Raw genomic sequence first — 20795 nt, 5'->3', positions numbered from 1 at the left:
CAGCAAGTGACCCTCCAAAAACATCAGAGAGTTCTCTCTCTCCCAAACCCGACCCTGCTGGCATACTGACCTTTTGATTTCCAGCTTCCAGAACATGAGAAAATAAACTTCAGTTGTTCAAGCCACCCAGTCGATGGGACTTTGTTATGGCAACCTGAGCAGACTGAAACACTAAGACAAATAAAAACACCTGACAAAGAGTAGGAGTTTTTTTTCTTAAATAATGACAGCTGCTATTTTTCTATGGGCAAGGGTAGGAAGAAAAATATATGATGAGTAAGCCATAGCCACTAATCATAAAAGTTTACCCTCTGGTTTTAAGTTTTCTGGATTAAAAAGAAAAATGAAACAAACACTTTGTAAAATATCTCTACAAAATTTTCTTCACAGTCACCCCCAAATTAAATCATCAGGATCCCCAATACCATATACTTATTTTTTTATTCCTCTTAATTAATTTATTACTTTACTCATTTTTTCATTCAATGAATATTTGAGTTACCGAAGGATGATAAACAGTGTTAGGCACTAAAGCTACAAAGCTAGAAACAACTTAGTAGAATATTTTCTCTCTCTAGTTTTTCATGATGCCATTTCCATACCAACTTTTATAAGTGGATTAGCAAATAGTGTGAGTCTCTTCATTATTTTTATAGAAATTGATGCTCTTTGTTGGACTATTGGTGATTGTTTAAAATTTTATGTATAGTTCCATCTTCCTAATATTTTGTTGGAAAAGAATATTGAGAATTGATTTTGGTTTTATAATACATACTATTTAACCCCTCTAACTTGAGTTAAGAAAGGTTTTCTAGCCCCACTTCTAGCAATTCCATAGGATTTTACGTCATAAACACTTGAGTGGAAACTATCTCTCACTCATTTCTTTTGCTAGAAGTTCCTTTCACTTGTAACCCTTTCCTTGTAAAATTCACACATTTCTATGAGACATTTTAAATTCTTTGTAGAAGAAAGCTTAGTATAAATTACAAAATTGCCTAGTGTATTTCTTGGAAAACAGAGGTGAATATAGCTCTTTTTATAGATCATAATTTTGAAGCTGTTTTCAACAGCTGGCCTAGTTTTATTTTTTTTATCTCAAATATAATTCCATAATTAAAGTACTAAGAGTATGGCATAGTCTACATCAGATACCTGGAAAATTAATGGACTTGTAGGTGTTAAATTTCCATAGCAATGCACCAATTAACAAATATGTAATGGATGTCTGACATCTTCAGGTATGAATTATACAAATTCTGATCGACAAATAATGATAAAAATAAAAGTTTTTTTAAGATAGGAAAGTGGACAAGATAGGTTTTTGGAGTCCCACTTCAAACTATATTCCCTGATCTCAGGAATTTAGGGAACAAAGACTAATATATTTCCCGTTGAATTTTGAAAAAATTCATAAGGTTTTTATAATATTTTGCTTCAAGTCAAATCATAATGCCTTTTTTTCAAGTCTGAAGCAATGGCTTGTCCACAAAGTCTCATAAATTTATGAGTGTGCATGGAGAGCAAAAAGGAGAGGACTCGGTGTGCCCTTTGTCAGCAGGAAAGAAGTCAGTGAGCATTTATGAAATGACTATAAGAACAGTTGACCATTTGAAAAATGCAGACTGAGGTTACTTAGCCAAGATCTATCATTACAGCTAATGCGATACCCCTGTGGCTTCATTCACCCCAAAATCCATCAAATACAGCCCAATGCAGTCAGGTGTTTACTTACTGCTGCTTCCCCCACTAATGAATTTAAAATGACTTGCAGCCCCTGTACCTTGCAGTTCTGAGAAGTGAGACTTCACGCAGCTTAATTATTACTCACCTTACTGAACATGTGCTACGATAAAGCCTGGAGGTGCAACCAGCCTCAGACACAAATATTCTGACTGCTGCTGATTGAGGTAATTAGTGGTGGTTCCAGTTCTTTGCAACAAGTGGCTGTTATGTTCCCAAGGACAAGAAAAGAAGGCTCGGCTCACAATAGCATCCTGTGGGTATCACACTGTTCTCCTAATGACTTAGAGGTAACTTCTTAGTCTTTAAAAATGCATTAAGATTGGTATTTCCCGAGTAAAGTGGCCTGGGAAAATTGTATTGCTTTGGTTAATTTAAAATTAAGAGTATAAATGAGTAAGCCTAAATTTTAATGTTTCTTGCTATAAATAGTTGACAGGCAGTTTAAGGGCTAAAAATCTATGTATTGGTAATGAACCAGTACTGTAAAATTAAATTAGAGATGGAACACAGATTTTCTATAGGGTTATATAACTCTAAAATTTTAGCATTGCTATTGATTTGTCTATAATATAAAAGCTAAACCATAAATAAATTATTCTCTACTTTTTTTTACTTTATATTGAGATAATGAATAAAATCTATTAACATGACTTTGTGACATTCATCACAGAAACAGATATGCAGAGATAAATATACATTCTAACACATATAGAACCCAAAATACCATTTATTTTTGCCAAGGATGTACATGTCTTTTGAAAATAACATGCTTCTGAAACATGTACCTATAAAGCAAATTGTTTAGAGTTAATCAAGTATATTTCACAAATTGAAGTCTTTTAAAAATAAAAAGATAAATAACTCTAGACTAAAAGGGGGAAACAAAACCAGGCAGTGAATAGAAACTTAGTAAAATCACACTTCAGACTGGTCAATAGCATGTGCTTTGGAGTCAGATCTGCCTGGGTCTCATATCAGCTTGGTGGATTTACTAACATATCCAAATCTCAATGTCTTCATCTTTAAAATTAGCTAATAACCTTACTTTATACTTTTCTATAAAGATCAAGTGAATGTTGTAAAGAATGTAGCTCAGAATTTTACATGTGGTATATTTTTACTGGTACCTATTAGATTTACCCAGTCAAAATTAATTTAACAAATATTTAGAGGTCTATTGTGTCCCAGACACTATGTGCTTAGTTAGTATTTAGAAAAAAACAAAAAAACAAACAACAACTGGTAAGCAGAAAAGCAAACATAGGCTGTATTTTTTTTTTAAAGGAAGTAGACTGCTAACCCTCTTGGAGATCCCAGTTTACTGGGGGACATAGTCAAACAATCTCACACATAAGTTTAAAGTTACAAAAAGTACATGACACTGTAAAAGCATGTGACAGGGAAGGTACATTAGTTAAAGAACAAAATGATGTCCTTGAGAAAGTGATGATTCAACTAAACCAGGATGGAAAAGCAGGATTAAAATAAGTAAAGAGAGAAGAATTTTGCAGGCAGTAGTTAGGGGACCCACTGCTCACTAGGAAGCTGAAAAAGCCATAGCTCTAGAACCACTGGGAGTGAGGGTGGAGCAGGAGTGCAGGGTGGGCACCCTAGGAAGGCATCTGTGAAAGAACTGTAACAGATGTTTGTATCTTGTCTTTATAAGATCATTGCACATATGAAAAGTAAAAGTGTCATTACTGAACACCGGAGCAGCAGAATTTAGAACACATTCGAGGAGAGAAGGAGAGTACGGGGCTGGTGATGTAGGGAGAGAGGGACTGAATGTTAGAACTACTGATTTCCTGAAACTATTTATCTCAATCAGAATGTACATCAGACCGGAACAGATGAAGGCAGAAGAGAGCACAGTACATGAAATTAAATGAACAAAGGCTTATAATAACCAGTAAGGTTTTGAAATCACAGTTATAATACCACATAAATACATGGGCCGAAAGAATGTACTTTATGATGAATTTAATAAAATAAGCTATAAAGGCAGCTTACATTTCTGTCATTATAGACTCCCTCTGCATTTCCATTTAAATTCTATATTAAGCATTCAAATTTCCATTATACATCTGGCCTAAATCGAAACTGATGAGTTTGTTAAAGAATTTTTGGTTGGTGTTGCTATTCAAACAAATGAGTTGATTCATAATATTTTATAACTTGCTTCTGGTGGATTAAAAACAATATTGTAATTTTGATGAGAATAAAAATGAGGATCTCAGCATGAAGAAGCTAAAGGTATTTATATATCATTCAAAAAATACTTCAATGTAGCAACCGAGACTTAAAGATAGGTACTAAAAATATATAGTAGAAATGTTCTATTGATCAAACTTAACAAATTTTCATCTCAGCTAGGCATCATTAGTACTCCCAACAGCTTCAAGTTAAAAAAGAAATGAAGGTAAACTATACATTTAGGATAATATGGCATTTGGTTTTATTCTAAGCTTAGATAAAATGGGTACTTAGAAAATACTAATAATACTGATGATCATGGAAAACCTGAAAGTCTCATTTTTTCACTGCTCAGAGGATAAAGCCCAGTAACACTAATTTCAAATATACATATCATGACTATTATGTACAAGACATTCAATGACTAAGTTTAGAGCTGCATTGTCCAATATCGAAGCCACTAACCACATGTAGCTGTTGTGCACTTGAACTACGGCTAAGCCAAATTAAAATGGGCTCTAAGTGAAAAGTTCACATCACATTTTGAAGACTTGGTTTTTTAAAAAGAATGTAAAATAGCTTGTTAAGGACTTCTAGAATCCTCCCCAGAATGGAGAGAGCAGGGAAAAACATCACTCTTGACTTTATTTAAAAAAAATAGCTGGAATAATTTCAAGTTCATGACTCTTTTATATCCGTTAGAGGACTGAGATTGCTAAATGTCCAAACACTAAGAAGAGACAGGCACTTTCAGGGAGACATGAGCATTTATTTATCAGATCCACCGGACACTAGTAGGAAGAATTCACCTAGAATGGTTGAAAAATGGTTGAAGCCCTTGGGCATACTGGAAGGACAATGAGAACTCTTGGGAACTAGAGAAACTGAAGAAGTCCTCACCTCCCTACAAGACTTTTTCCCATGAATCCCACTATGTATTCACAGAGCCTAAATAAATTGTTGGATTTGTTGCGGGGTTGGAGTAGGGGAGCTTTGCTAGAAGGCTAAGAAACTCCTTTGCCAGGGGAGGAAGGGAAACACTTGCTTGGTTTAGAGCACTGGTGAGGAAAGGGAACTGGACAAATAAACTGCTAAGAAGGGGCAGGGATAGATGCTGAGCCTACACACCCAGGGGAAGACCAGGAGGACTTAAGGACTGGAAAGGGCGTGGTTCCTGCCGAAGGCTGAGGCTTAATCCAAACAGAGAACACCTACCCTCAACAAGCAAGCAAGCTTCAAACAACAATGGCAACAAAGACACTTTGTCCACAGTACAGTAGATGGTGTAACCAAAATCAAATTTTAGAAGCTATTGTTAAAGAAGAAAATTCAACTGAGTAAATTTAAAGATCTTATTTACTTTATTCAGCAATTCATGAATCAGGCAATATTGGATAATAGGCTACATCACAGAGTATTTTGTTTGTAATTAAATATGTGTGTGTATACATACATGTACTCTCTTAGCCTTTCCTACAATGCATGTTACTTTCTATGACAAGGGCAAAAAATTAAATTAAAAATATTCACTTGTAATTTTTTTCTCTTTGTATCTCATGAAGGTAATGCAGCACGTTTTAATGTGACAACACATGCCTGTGTTGTGATCAACTATGTTGTGTTTTGCAAGGAATTTGTTAAAGTGTTGAAAGTTGGCATTGAGCTGTTTATGAAAGAGAATAGATTCAGAATTAGTCATTTTCATTTACTTCCATTAAGTTACAGATTCACGAACTCACAAGAAATCATTGGAGTTACAGATTGTATGTGAATGGTCATAACCGACAGGTTGTCTTTCCTGTCATTTCTTTCACACCCAGGAGAACTTGTGAAGTTTGTGGACATCTGACCAGAGTACTGAGGCAGAAAAAGGTCAATGGTCTAACAGACAGGTGTCATTTACAAACCCTCATAAATCAATCCTTAGTAACTCCTTAATAAAATTTCTACCTTTAATGTCGTGAGACATAAGCATGAAGATATTTACATTCTTCACTATCTTTTTGTTGTTTATTTTGTTGTTGTTGTTGTTATGAGAGGCTGTATTCAGCTTCATTGAATTTTTGGGGGTATGTTTTATTGATTATGCTGTTACAGTTGTCCCAATTTCTTTTCCCTTTGCTCCCCTCCACCCAGCAACCCCCCTCCCTCCAACAGTCCCCCACCCTTAGTCCATGTCCATGGGTTGTGCATAAAGCTCTTCTCAACCTCTCTCTGTCTATTCCCCACCCTCCTACTATGTTTCTTAATTCCTGCACCATTTCCCTCCCTCTCCCCTTCCCCCTCCCAGCTGCCCTCCCCCAACATGGTCCCCATACCTATGATTATGTTAAAGGGACTTATTTAAGAAAAAGGATATCAAAACTGAACATTAAAATGAAAACAGTATCACAACAACCAACAACAGAAGCTAGGGAATGGAACAAAGGTAAACTTAGCAGACAACTAGAGTGGCTTGGTGATGATGAACTCCTTCAGCTTTACTTTGTCTGGGAAACACTTTATCTGCCCTTCCATTCTGAATGATACCTTTGCTGGATGGAGTATTCTTGGTTGTAGGGCCTTGCTTTTCATCACTTTGAATATTTCCTGCCAGTCCCTTCTTGCCTGCAAGGTTTCTTTTGAGAAATCAGCTGACAGTCTTATAGTAACTCATTTGTAAGTAATTCTCCTCTTCTCTCTTGCTGCTTTTAAGATTCTCTCTTTATCCTTAACCTTTGGCATTTTGATTATGATGTGTCTTGGTGTGGTCCTCCCTGGGCTAGTTTGTTTGGGACTCTCTGTGCTTCCTGGACCCATATGTCCATTTCCTTCCCAAATTATGGAAGTTTTCCTTCATTATTTTTTCACATAATTTTTCAATTTCTTGCTCTACCTCTTCACCTTCTGGAAACCCTATGATTCAGATGTTGGCATGTTTATAGCTGTCCCAGAAGTTTCTAAGCCTCTCCTCATTTTTTAAAATTCTCATTTCTTCCTTCTGTACTGGTTGACTGTTTCTTCATTATGTTCCAATTTGTTGATCTGAACCCTGGTTTTGTTTCCTTCACCACTTGTTTCATATGGATTTTCCTTCATTTCAGCCAGGATAGCCTTCATTCTTTCCCCGTCCTGTTTAATCTTTGTTGTCAGAATTGTGAGCATCCTAATCATCAATGCCTTAAACTGTGCATCTGTTAAGTTGTCTATCTCCTCATCCGTTAGGCGTGCTCTCTGCTCATTACTTAGTTGTGCCACTGGGACCTTGATCTGCCTCCACTTCTGGGTCGTACTTCTCTGTCTCCTCATCTTTCTGTGTTTGCCTCTGTGATTTGGGCAAGAGCTGTTGCACTTCTTACATTATAGGGGGTGGAGCCTTAGCTATTAGTCAGTACAGGGTGACCCGTTTCACCACATTGTGGTGCTGTATGTGGGGGAGGGGTCAGAGAGGGAACAATGCCTCTTGCTCAGCACTTGTCCCTTTTCCAGGCACTTCTCCCACTTTCATATGGGACTGGCGCCTCTCTAGCTGCTGCCTTGGCTGTCGTTCCCAGTGTGGGTGGGTCTGCAGATGTTCTAGGACTGTAAGGGCCCTTTAAACAAGTGGGCTCTGCTGAGAGACTGGCAATTTCTTCCTCCGCCCCAACAGCCACTAGTTTGCACAGTCAGAAGCAATGAGGCTTGATTTTCCCTTGTGCTGGGACCGTGAGCCTCAGGGTCTGGTCAAGAGCTGGGAATGCTCCCCAGATGTCCTTCCTGACTTTTTAAAACAGGTGACTGCACTTCCATTGGCATGCTGCTGCCCCTGCTGCTGCCGCCATCACACCGCGTCCTCTTCGCCCCGGCTCCGCCCCTCCTATCTGTCCAGGTGAGTATTTTTTCTTTATATCTTTGTTTGTTGGACTTCCATGCAGCTTGATTTTCTGGACCTTCTGGTTGTCTCTAGTTTTGAGGTAGTTGTGTTCCTTCTTAGTTGTGGAGGGAGACCCAGCGTGTCTGTCTAGGCCTCCATCTTGGCTAAAAGTTTCAGCTTCGGTCTGTTGTTTCTTTATGTTCTCTGTTTTCTTCAGGAAATGTAAACTCTGTTTTTGCTGCTGTAGATATTGATATTTCACCTCTCATCAACTTGAAAAAATTAAAAACTATTTTCTTCCTGAGGCATCATTTCCTTTGCTATTCTTAAGAAGATAACTCGGAATTTCTACACTTCTGTGGTTTCTAGATTGTTGTTGAAGGCTTCATATAATTTTTCTTTCTCCATTCTAATGAACCTATCATAGTGGCAAAGCAGTTTACTTAATTTTGACTACTTGGTTCACCTGTGTTAATGGGACAGTTTTAAAGAATATCTTTAACTCAATGACCTTAATAATAGAAAATGAAAAAGAAAGAATCAACTGGCATCACTGACATTTTAAAGAACCCAAAGAGGTATCGAGAGGAAAGGATGAGGTTGAAACCAGGAATTTTTATTTGGGTAATTCTCAAGATTATCAGAATTGTCTGATGGCAATGAAGCAGCATCTTGTCCTTTGCATAAAATTTGAGTTTTTTGAGAAATCATCTTGGCTGGTGGGTAGAAGTTGGATTGGATGGTTTGATGACAAGATAGATATAGACAATCAGGAAATTGCTACACTAAACCAGGTGAGAGATAATAAGGGCTGGGGAGGTAATCACAGCCTGAACTACTGTAGGGACCATAGGTATGGAGCAAAGTGAATCAATTCAAGAAACATCTAGGGATCAAGAACAAAATGTGGGAATTAATTGGGCATTTGTGATAAAGGGACAGAAGAGTCAAGGGTAACTCCAAGTGTAAGGCTTTAGGGAAACTGAGTGCAGTGTCATGACTGGGGCAGGAAATACAGGAAAACCCAGTGGAGGTGGGGTGGTGTGTGCATCACAATGACAGGTTATGTCTTAGACACACCAGCTTTGCTCTGCTGGTGAGACACCTGTGTGGTCACATCAAGTCCGCTGATGGAAATACAAGTTCAGATGAAAGGTCTGGTCTAAAAATAAAGATTCATGCATTGTCAGTGGAATCACTGATGCAGGTTCGTGTGCAGAATAGAAAGAGAGCTAAACTAATGGATGAGGACTCACCATTCTTTTCCTGTTTTTAATTGTGTGTAAGGGTTACTATCTTGTCCTGAACAGGAACTGATATAAAATATCACTCCATTTCTCTAGTTTCCCAAATTCTTTTTATTTCAACAGATGAAGTCACTATGTAAAAATGATATTTATTGAATTAATAGAATGAATTTGATCATATATATTAATTGTACCATTAATTAAATTCAAATAATTTACCACTAAAACAGGTAATATAGTAGTATACACATATCCTATAGTGTAAGAGTTCTCAAAAAAACTTTTAACCACAATTTTATATCGGTACCTTATGCAAAATAACTGCCATTTAAAGAACAAAAAACTTCTTTTTGGGTATTTATGTCAAGTCCAACAGAAAAGTGAAATCTTTAATTATATGACATATTACAGATACACAGTATTTTTGGTTTACTTATTAATCAGTCTTCCACCTAACCTAAGTTCTATTGCTCTCATTCTTTCTCTGCATTCCAAAAGTGCAATCCACTTCAAGACCAGTCTTTCATTTCTAGCATGGAAGTAACTCAGTGAGAGTCATAGTATGAATTTTAAATATATCCTTAAAATAAAACTCTCCAATTCAAAAAGTTAATATTTGTAATTAAATGTAATACTCATAATGGAATTTATTTAAAACATAAGTACAGTACTTACAAAAATATGACTGCAATGAAACGTCTTTAACAGCATCCAAAGAAGTACAATTATTTTAACATCTCAATTATTTGTCATGAAATAACAGGATTTTAAGCATCCTTGGTTAGGCACTATTAAAACAAAAATTATACTCATGAAATCATTAAATGAAAAATACTATCGTGTCTATGTTCCACTCTTTATAAGTATAATTTTATTATGTATATACTCATGTTGTCCAAATAATTTAGCTAGTAATTTTGAGAAGAGTATAATTTATGTTGAAGTTGGTCCAAACAGAACATTTGCAAAGTGGAATGAATCCAGTGTTTTTAAGATTGTTTTTACCAGATGGGTTCTATGTTGGTGAAATTATACTGTTTTATTAATCATGAATGAGTCCACAGAGGATGAATTTCAAAAAAAATAACACTACAGTGTTCTGTAAACACATTAGAGCTATGTACCTGTGAAAAAATTGTTTACAAATAACCATAAAATGTTTAAAAATGCCACAAAATTATTTTCTACGTTTAATTTTGAGTGAAGACAAACTCAGCTCCAAAATAGGAATAATACATATTCAAAAGTTATAATAATTAATATTAATTAATTACATGACTAAAATTTATGACATTGTATGCTTATTTGTTATTGAAGTAGTATCTATAGAAAGCAGAACAACAAGCAGGAACAGCTTGAAATGAGAAGTTAAATGATGGTTTACATTTTCTGAGAATTTAAAACTTTAATTCTGAGTTGAAGTAACTTTTCACTAAACGTGCATTTGGTTTTAAGGATTCCCCCCTTCATTTGCCAAAATACTAATTATATGGCAAATTTCAGCTTATTTCCTTGAAGTCATGCAAATAGATGGTAACATTTACCTGCAGTGAATCTATAGGAAGATTCATTAAGAATCAAAATACAATAAAGAAGAACCTGTGGCTCCCTGAAAAATTGGTGTTTGGTCATCTTTCATCAGATGTTGGGGGAGCAGTGACTTTATACATCATCCCCAATCTACTCCCCAATGTGATTTGAAAGTCAACTTGTTTGGCTGCCACCTTTTAGCGATACTGTTACTCCAATTCCTTGTTCGGGTTTCCTTTACTCTGGGCAATAGTCACAAGCGTTGCTCTCTGCTTTTAATCATAATTCAACCTACCAGCCAAGCAACCACGAGCGGACTGTTTTCTTGACCTGTCTTCAGATACGTGTGCTTATACCACGGCTCTTCCAACGAGGTTTCCGTGACTGACACCGCAGATACTTCCATTCTGAGGCGCATTTTCTTCCTTCAAATGGGAAATCAGGGTGTAACTGGGAGCCCTCCTCAGCCTGATTTATCCGTATATTTTCACACCAGAGCTTCCTCAGACGTTGGTAGCCTCTGTGAAAGAGCCATTGGGGCCACGACGCTTTTTGACTTCCAGGTTCTTTTTGGCCTGGCACGACACGAACACCTCAGAGTGAACGGTGTCCAACCTCTGCTCACAGCGGAAGGCGGCGAGGAAAGCCTTCCTGTAGTTGCTGTTCATCCAGCCATAGAGAAGGGGGTTGGCGAAGGTGGAGCACATGGCGATGATGTGGAACACCGTGAAGATGAGTTTGTACTCCCTCAGGTTCAGGACCTGGTTGTCAATGTCCACAGCAAGCTGGAAGGCGTGGAGAGGCAACCAGCTGACTGCAAACACCACCACCACGCACACCAGCATTTTGGTGGTCTTTTGCCTTCGCTGATGGTAGTGGTCGTTAGCAGTTCCAGGGCTGACGTGGTTCTTAAGTTTACTCCAGATACGAGTGTAGGAAAAAGATATGATGCTCAGAGGTAAAACATACAGGATTACTAGGGAGGAGAGACTGTAGACAGTGCCATACATACTCTTCTCCTCACCAGGCCACTTCTCAGAACAGGCCACAATCGCAAAGCCAGGAATAATCTCAATCAGTGAATACTCACGGAAGATGGCCAGGGGGCTTGCCAGCAGGGCACTGATGCCCCAGGCCATGCCAATAATAAGGAAACTGATTCGCTTGGAGATCTTGCTCTCCAGGTGGTAGACGATGCAACGATGCCGGTTCAGGGCAATTACTGTCAAGGTGATTGTGGACACTTGTACTGCCAGGCACTGGGCATAGGGCACCAGGTGGCATAGGACAGGACCCATTTTCCACTCTCCCATTAAGGTGTAGGTAAGAGTGAATGGCAAGCACAGGGTGTTCACCAGAAGATCCGCCACAGCCAGATTGGCAATGAAAAAGTTGGTTACTGTGTGCATGGTCTTGAATTTGATCACCACATGGATCACCAAGGAGTTGCCAACCACCCCAAGCATGATGATGGAACAATAGGCGAATATGAGGATAATCTGCACCTCAATCAGCTTGGTGCTGTCTACAAGCTCAGGCTCAGAGTCAGGGGCCGTCTCACCTCTAGGAGTGGTCTGCTCCAGACCATACTGCTCCACGTTCATTTCTTCTACTGTCTGGTTCTCTTTAGCCTCTGTACCCAGTGGGCCCATTTTCAGCCACTAGCACAAGAACCTACAATTTAATAAAAAAGAAAGAAAGAACAACTATGGAACAAGGAAAATCCTTAGACTGATCTCTAATATATTTCTCCCAGTGGTCCTCTTATCCTTTCTACCACATTAGTTTTGCCCTTGATCTCTTAACATATTATTCTAATAGTCTTTTAATTTCTCTCCCTTCCTTTTCTCTTCCCTTCCTTCCTTCCTTCCTTCCTTCCTTCCTTCCTTATTCATTCATTCAACAAAAATAATTGAGCATCTTCTATATGCCAGGCACAGTCCATCCTTGCATTCAGCCAACATTTAAAAACCTATTTCAGGAACTAGAATCTGTGCTGGGGTAAAAGACAACAAGACAGGGCCTCTCCTCTAAGGGTCTTACATTTTCCTGGAGGCCTATTCTGACATTAAAATGGTCTTTCTGAAATTCAAATGTGATCATATTATTTCCTCAATGTCCGCAGATTGCTTAAAATAACATATATATTGGTTTTTAACATATAGTTTCCTTTTCAAGTCTATAAAAACACCCAGAGCCCAACATCATAGTGATAGTACCCGTTGACTATAATCATAATGACAAAAGGCTTTCACCATTAATTGAGAACCTCCCTTAAATTATTTTTTTATTAATCATAATATCATCTACGTACACTGGTCAGTCATATTTATTCAGCCTGCAGACCATGCCTTGCTGGGCCTGGAGGGCTGACTTCTGCAAGTTTTTCTTTCAGGCTCCCGATTCATCAGAATGCTGGCTGGGTCTGGCCAACAGGAAGCACAGGCAGGTAATTAATTAGAAGGCAGGAGGAAGGCAGTAGCCACTGTATTCTTCTCCCTCCCTCTCTCCTCTGAGCAGAGCCTCAGCAGCCCATTCCATGGTTCTGGTTCCCACAGGGCTGACCCACAGTGGTTCTGTTTCCAGTGGATGGTCCTGGTCCCTGGGTTTCAGCCACACTACCTCCTTCCTGTGACCCTGTAGCTGGGGATAGTAATGGCTCCTCACTCCTGTTAACACCTGGGTGACCTCAACATCCCCTGTTTGGATTTCATCACTTGTATAACCAATTCTCTGCATGCAATTCCTTCTCTTTTACATTCTTGAATAGCTTCTTTTTGCAAGACCTGCTGTTTTTATTGATGTGCTCTCCCACTAAAGGTTGTGCATGCACACCTTGAAAACACTGACCTATGAAGACAATTCCAGCTCCAATGTATGACGTTCAAAGCTTTTCTTGGACTCATCCCTGTCTATTCCTCTGCCTCATCTCTCCTGGCATCCCCATATATACTTCTGCTTCCATTGTATTAAACTACTGCCAATTGCAGCAGTACATCAGCCTTTCTGCTGCCTTTTTGCCCTCCCTTCCCAGAAGCAGGAAGCCCCTCAGTGTCCCCAACAACCTGTGCTCACTTCTAATGCTGAAGCTCCTCATGTCATATTGCAATTGTTTTCTTTCCACCAGCCCACACAGCAAGCTCTCTGAGGACAGAACATGGATCTTTTCTACCCATTGATTAATCCTTAGTACACCATCAACAAATGAAAGGCATTCGGCAACTTGACAAAACAAATATGAAGCTAAAAGAAAACACAATTTTACTGATTGAGATCAGCAAAATAGCAAGTAATTTTTTTCCTTTACTGAATATAATTGCCTCTGTAGAACTTCTTGCTCTGCTATGCCATCCTTGTGATGATTTTCTTGGTCTTAGTCAGGTAACCACTTCTACAAGAAAGTTGTCCCAAGATCACTCTTAAATCAATCTCTGACTAGAACATTAGAAGTAGTTAGTATACCCATAAGGAAACTTTATTTCAAGGGCTTAAAACACACACACACACACACACACACACACACCCCCTTAATATGAGGAGCCTTATGACAGAGATTTCTATGTACTCATGTATTTGCTTTACTAATATATCAAAGTTCTCTCTGTATAAATTTGATAGAATGTTCCAAAAAGCCCAAGTCTTTGTTTGTATTTGCTTCCTCTCTTTAGTAATTAGAGAAAATGGAAACTAACTATTCAGTTCTTGAAGTGTATATGTGATAGTCTGTACCATTTCCCTTAGACTAGGAGAGAGACTTTACAGAGCACAGTTAGTCAGCCTTGACAATTCATTAACAGAATTAACAAGACTCCAAGAGGTCTGAGTTAGAGGTTTGCAGAAAACCTAATTGAGAGTGAGCCTGAGAGAGAAGAATATTACGACTATATATTATACATTAATTTCTTTTTCTTTTTAGCCCATTTTCTTTATTTCAAAGCCCCTTTATTTAAAGCCTCTCTGCAGGAATAGTTATTGATCTACAAGCTATTAGCATATTTGTGCTAATAGCTGTTCTCAAGCACTCTACTGGCCTTCAGCCAGGTCAGAGCTTATCCAGAGAATGTGTTATTTATGACTACACTTCTGGAAAGGTGGAAGAGGAAAAGAGAGTACATGGGGGGATTGCCAGATTAAAAACTCAAGAGAGCACAAAATTTAAAAGAGGAGTAGACAAGGGGAAAATCCTTGAAATAAGGCAAAATGAGGCATTCACGCTGTTCAAGACATTTTAGGAAAACTGAATGGTCAGGTTTTCTTGAATAAGTGACTCTTTAGAGATTCTGTTATAGAAATATTTCTTTGTGGGGTAGGAAAATGGCTTCAAGTTTGTTTGTTTTTTTTCCAGAAATTCAAAGAACTTTAAATGATCTCAGTGGGAAACCAGTTTATGCTTTAACTATATATTTAAGTTTGTGGGATTTTTTACAGTGGTGCTTTTATTGTCACAGGTTGGCTTTAGAAAAACTTAACATCATATCAATCACAAAATCTTCCAGGAATTTTTCCCAAAGAAAAATCCCAGAAATCACACTACATGCCTTACACTTGTTAGTCCTGGGTAAGAGAGGAGTGGACATCCAAGAATGCTACCTACAAGACATGGCTGTTTGCCTGATAAGCTGAAAGTTGAAAATATTTGCCAAAGGGTTTGAATGTCTCTCTCCAGTGTTTTTTGGAGTTTGTGGGTTTTCTTTGCAAACAGCACTGTCTGTTTCAAATTACTGAGTTTAAATAAGGTGCCCCTATTGCCAAAAAAAAAAAAAAAAATGTCTTAAGGCACTTACTTTTGACTCCTCGTCCACTACATGCTCCTACCAGTGGGTGAACCCTTCTGGTGGAAAACCAGTGGATGATTCAATAAATGTGTTTATCCTTGAACACCTTGGAAGAGTCCAGCATGACCTTCCCCTTTAGACAGAGGCGTGATTTTTAAAAGACGAGGCAGAACAGTAACAAGATGCTGTTCTGGAAGAAAAAGTTAAGGACATGGGCAAGCATATTCAGTAGAAAGGCAACATTCTAGCGAAAGGAGAAAATGGGGATGGTATCACTCCCAATCACCACCTATGACCTAAATGAGGGGAAAAGTTCCTACATTCATCAGGACCTCCCCTCCCCTATGCCTTCTTCATAGGACCTGGGTGCTTCTTTTGGGGTGGGAGTGGGGTGGTATATTCTAGTTCCCAGAAGGTGAATCATAGTTAGGACTTATACTCACTGAACTGGCCCTCTCGTTTCTGCTTAGACGCGCAAGCAAGATGTGTGCAGTCTGTCAGAACGATGATTGTCTAGCCGTAGACCCGGAAAGGCACTGGATGGTCCCCAAAGGCAAGTCCAGTTCCGTCTGCTCTGATGGTGCAGGGAAGCCAGGTGCGCAGCGTCGCCCCGCGGTCGAGGTCCCTGAGAGGCTGGCGGGGCGTCTGTGGCCAAGCGCGCTCTGGCCGCGCACAGCGCTGCACTGAGCAGCGAGGCTGAGCGGGTGTGGTTGGGCGGCTGCAGAGGAGGTGGTGGGAAGGACGGAGAAGATCTGAACCGCCTCCTGGAAGACGAAGAAACCTGTGCGGAGGTGGGGGGCGACGGTCCCGCAAGGGAGAAGAGCGGATGGGAAGTTTCCGTGGCGATCCCTCGGCAAGGGACGGCGACCACCGCCTCTCCGCTGCCTCCTGGGCTTGGGAGCCCTTGCGGCAAGACCCTATCCAGCGCGGCGCCCCCTCGCGGGTCCCCACCACCGCCTGCCAACTGCTACTACTGTCACTCCCCTGGGCGACTCCCAAGTTTGATACTCTTCAGAAACATTTGTAGCATTTCTACCTCCTTTCGCTTCCACGAACGCCTCGCCTTCCTCTCTGCGCCTCAGTTCCGCGAGTGACGACCTGGTGAGGATGGACCCTTGGATGCGGGTCTGGATTCACCCAGTCAGCTAGGGAAAGGAGAGGGTCAGGGCGAAGGCTGGCGCAGAGACTCAGCAGCGGGAGAGGGGCTGGTCCCCGGTGGCAGACAGATCTCCAGCTGCGGGAGGCGGGAGGCGGACCTGGGAGGCAGAAGTTGTTCCCCCCCGTTTTCTTTTCCGCTTGTAGGAGCAAAGGTGGAGCACTGGACCTGTGCAGAAAGCATGCAAAACTACCGCACAATTCCACGGGTGTGAACCCTGGGCACCTTGGTCTAGGGCTGAAGCACAGGGTGCTGATGTGACTCAAACTGGGCGGTGGCTGCGCTCCCACACGAAGGGAAAGAGCTCAGATTCCTGTAGCCCACGATCACCAATTGCCTTGACAGGTGTCTGCTAACAGTTCAAGTTGAATAGCGAAGTGGCCTCAGATTCTGAAGCAGCCGGTGTGGTGGCTGGAGGCAAAAGCCAGAGTAGGAAGAGGAAAACAGCGGGTAACCAATAAAACCAAAGGGCGCTTTCTCCGGGTAGCGGACCTCCCAATCCTTCGTTCTTTGGTCATTTCCTAAGCAATCAATGAGCGCCGTGGTGAGCGCCTGTCTCCTCCTGGAGAAGCTCTCTGCTAAGCCCGCGGCCCGCCGGGCTGAGTGAGAGCTTCAGAGAAGGACACGATCGTGCAGCTAGTCCACACAGCTATGGGGTCTCAGTCTTGGGTATTCCTCCGCCAAACTCTTCGCGCAGAGCCATTTCTTCTAGAAGTTTACAGCCAGTTTCCCTTTCCCGTGTTCGTTTTTAGAGGGGACAGCAGACCCGATCATATTAGGAAAACAAAAGCCTGAGACTGGAAATTGATTTCTTTCTTCACTATCCTCTGTTGGGGTTTTGCACACGCTACTTTCCTTCCATTTATCGGTCACTTCATTTCTTTCTTAAAAAAAAAAAAAACGATTTTATTTATTTATTTATTTATTTATTTATTAGAGAGAGGGAAGGGAGGAAGGGAGAAAGAAAGGGAGAGAAACATTGATGTGAAAGAGAAACACCAATTGGCTGCCTCTGGCATGCACCCAGACCAGGACGAACCCTCAACCCAGGCCCGTGCCCTAACCGGAATCTAACCGACCTTATGCTTCAAGGGATGATGCACAAGCAACTGAGCCACACTTGTCAGACTGACTCTTCATTTCTGAAATGAGGATGACCATACTGGTTTGCTTGGAATTTCTCTGAAATATTCAAAAAGGGGGAAACAAAGTATTAAAAAGTACTCTTCAAATGTTAAGGCCTGTCCTCAAGAGGATTGGGTTTTCAAACCCAGGTGCATTTACCAGCCCCGGTAATATTGCATTTGTAAGGCATCTTTACATAGCCCATTCTGAAAATGACCTTTGGGTAATGTAGAACGGTGCCCACAGAAGTATAGGAATTACTTATAAAACAAAGCAGCTTGGGCTTTTCAATTACCAAGGGACAAAAGTAAACAGAACAGGATATATCCAAGATGCCCTACACAGCTCCACTTAGAATACTTTTGTAGATTTTTTTTTACCTTGAAGAAATAGTCCCTGCTCACACATGTGTTTTATGCAGCAGGCTCCATGCTTCTTAACACATTTACTCCAGTGGAGAATGAACTATGCACCAAGGAGCTGTAATGGTAGAAAGTAGGCGTGGCTTGAAACAACAAAGCAAATACACAGCAGAAGAGTGCTGTCCTTCAGAGTAATTGCTTTTCAGGACTCAACTGATTTCACTGACATTGATTGCACAAAACATTTTGCCTTCTTTAGAACTGCCTTTCAAAAGCATCTGAACAATCATACACCAATATTTGCCTCAGTCCCTTATCGACATATGTGGATCTCAGAAGATTCACATAATTCCACAGACATCTAGTCAGCAGCCCTAATAGTTGTAAGTGGCCTCTTTGACTCATGCCTTCCAATAAAGAACAGAATTGGAGGAGTAACTATATTGGTTGGAATTGAAGTTGCTTTAGTGTGTGTCTTATTATCATGCATAGTTTTGACAATAAACTCATGATATTGTGCAACTATTTTAATGTGCATACACTGTATACTATAGTAGCAATGAAGCACTTTGGTGAATGCCCATAAAGCCTACTGAGACATGCATAGAAGTTTGTGAAAGTGGTGAAGAATTATTGATTAATCCAAATTGAGATTGGACAGGAGTATTGCTGCCCGATTTCTCTGTCAAATCATTTTGTTCCTCAAGCACTTGCACATTGAACCAGTCTGTGGTCTGTGTTCTGGCTGCTCTTCAGATACGAAACAAGCTCACACTCAGATGCTTACATGGCCGGGCCCAATGACACAAATACCCCAGCAGGCTAGGTTCTTGGGCAGCACAAAAGCACACTTTCCTGAAGGGAGAGGCTGCTTCGTAGATTCCACCATGCTGCCCTGCACGACCCTACATCCAGTGTTGTCAGATCTGATATTTTAAGAGAAGCAAAATCCATGTTCTTAAACAAGTTTTAAATGAAGGCAATTAATTTTTAATAAGTCAGACCCCCAGGTGGGCCATATCTGTGTAGATTAACATAAATAAGGAGGCAGATGGATGGGTGATGGATAGATAGATGAATATGTGCAACTTGGCCAGTGCATCTCCTCTGAAGTTAGTGCATGATATTTGATAAACCTCCTAAAATACCTCAAACATGTCTCTATTACCATTTCCCCTACCCCATATACCATACTTCCATGCACATAAATATAAAAGGGATACAGCTAAAGATTAATGGTCAGCACTGGCCAACATGGCTTAGTTGGTTGGAGCATCATCCCATAGACGTAAAGGTCATGGGTTTGATTCCCAGTCAGGGCACATACCCGGGTGGCAGGTTCCATCCCCTGTCAGCATGCAGGGCCCTACGAGGAGGCAACCAATTCTCTCTTCTCTCTTTCTCCCTCCCTTCCTCTATCTCTAAAAAGCAATGAGGAAATGTCTCTGAGTGAGGATAAAAATTTAAAAAAAATTAATGGCCAAATAGGTAATGTTCTTTTTCATTTCTTGTTGAATAGATATTTTCAATGAGACTCTGAAGTAAAGGATGTGGTGAATAACTGAATGATTCAGTGTTTTAGCTAGAATGAAGAAATTTCAGAGCGGCTCTTTGTTTAGAAAGAAAAAGTTGGATAACATTAGTACAGAACACCATTTATGATATATTTTTATGGAATAAATCACAATATGGATTTCTTTCCATCTAAATGTATTTTGAGAGCAAGGAAGCTTCCCTCAAGGTGTAAATAATCTCATTGTTATTTTGAATATTGAAGATATTTATAACCATTGTACAAGTTAAAGGTAAAAAGAGCAAAGAAATACACATTCTCTGGAACAATGCTGCCAGCTGAACTTCCTGCAGTGATGAAAATTTTCTATTACTGCACTGTCCAATAATGTAGCCTAGCCACGCATGGCCTTTGAGCACTTGACATTGGCTGGCACAACTGAGGGAATGGCTGTTAAATTTTAATTATTTAAATAACCCACTGAAAAGCATAAGTATGTTTTGTTTCTTGGGAAAATATCCTCCTGTTTTCCTTCTGCCAGAAGCTAGTTTTTTACTCATATTAATGTCAAGGTTTCCTGAGAAAATTTAATAACTTTCAAGCCAGACCAACCTGACTCCAATCACAGACAGAAGGAAATAGTGTAGGGCAGCTGGAAAGTGGAAACTGATTCCAGAAGAAGGAAGAAGGGAGCTCCATAAGTCTGGATAGCAGCCTGAGGAAGAAATCTAAGGAAAGGAGGAAGCACATAGGACCAAGCCCAAGCAGAGGAATTCTCTAAACCCCCATAATGTGAGAAAAGCTCAGTGAAGCTAATAAAATAACTTAGACTAAACAAACAAAGCCTACTAACAAGTCCTTAGTTAGGAAATATTAAAAATCAAACTAGCTTAACAGGTAGTCATAGGGTTTAGTATTTTTTAAATAGATTCTGTCTTCTTCATTCAAATTTTCAATAAATTTAGTTATTATTATTTTTCCTTAGGCTTATTAAGTCCATGTTACAGAAATTCTTTTTAAAGTTTCAATAACACTCCCTTACAGTAAAAATTATGGAACCTAGATACCCTCATGGTCATTTGGCTATAATATTGGTTCTCAATTGGTTGTAGATATTTCTGATTGGATCTGTGCCTACCCTTTTCTTCATCTAGGAGAAGACACAATGGGACATAAGTTAATATCTGAACAGATATGATGGATGTTGCATCAAGTAGACATAGAAAAAAAGAGACCAGTTTATATGAACAAATCTGGAAGTGTTAACACTTTTTAAATGCCTCCCTTTTTAAAAAACTTAATTTAAAAAAAACTAG

General features: G+C 39.8%; 1 protein-coding gene across 1 annotated transcript; it reads right to left on the bottom strand.

Moving 5' to 3' along the window:
- Positions 1–11039: 11039 nt before the first annotated feature.
- NPY2R (neuropeptide Y receptor Y2) lies at positions 11040–12200 on the bottom strand. The gene has a single exon (XM_090288884.1). The coding sequence runs from the start codon at positions 12198–12200 to the stop codon at positions 11052–11054; it is 1149 nt and encodes a 382-aa protein (XP_090145010.1). The 3' UTR covers positions 11040–11051.
- Positions 12201–20795: the final 8595 nt, after the last annotated feature.

The sequence above is a fragment of the Furipterus horrens genome, unplaced genomic scaffold (assembly GCF_987537825.1).
Source record: "Furipterus horrens unplaced genomic scaffold, mFurHor1.1.pri manual_scaffold_10, whole genome shotgun sequence".
NCBI lineage: Eukaryota > Metazoa > Chordata > Mammalia > Chiroptera > Furipteridae > Furipterus > Furipterus horrens.
The sequence above is the reverse complement of the archived record's forward strand: the minus strand, read 5'-3'. Positions and strand labels throughout refer to the sequence as shown.

Excerpts from the sequence above, each read along its gene's own strand:
- NPY2R (XM_090288884.1), bottom strand. The coding sequence starts at position 12,200 with ATGGGCCCACTGGGTACAGAGGCTAAAGAGAACCAGACAGTAGAAGAA.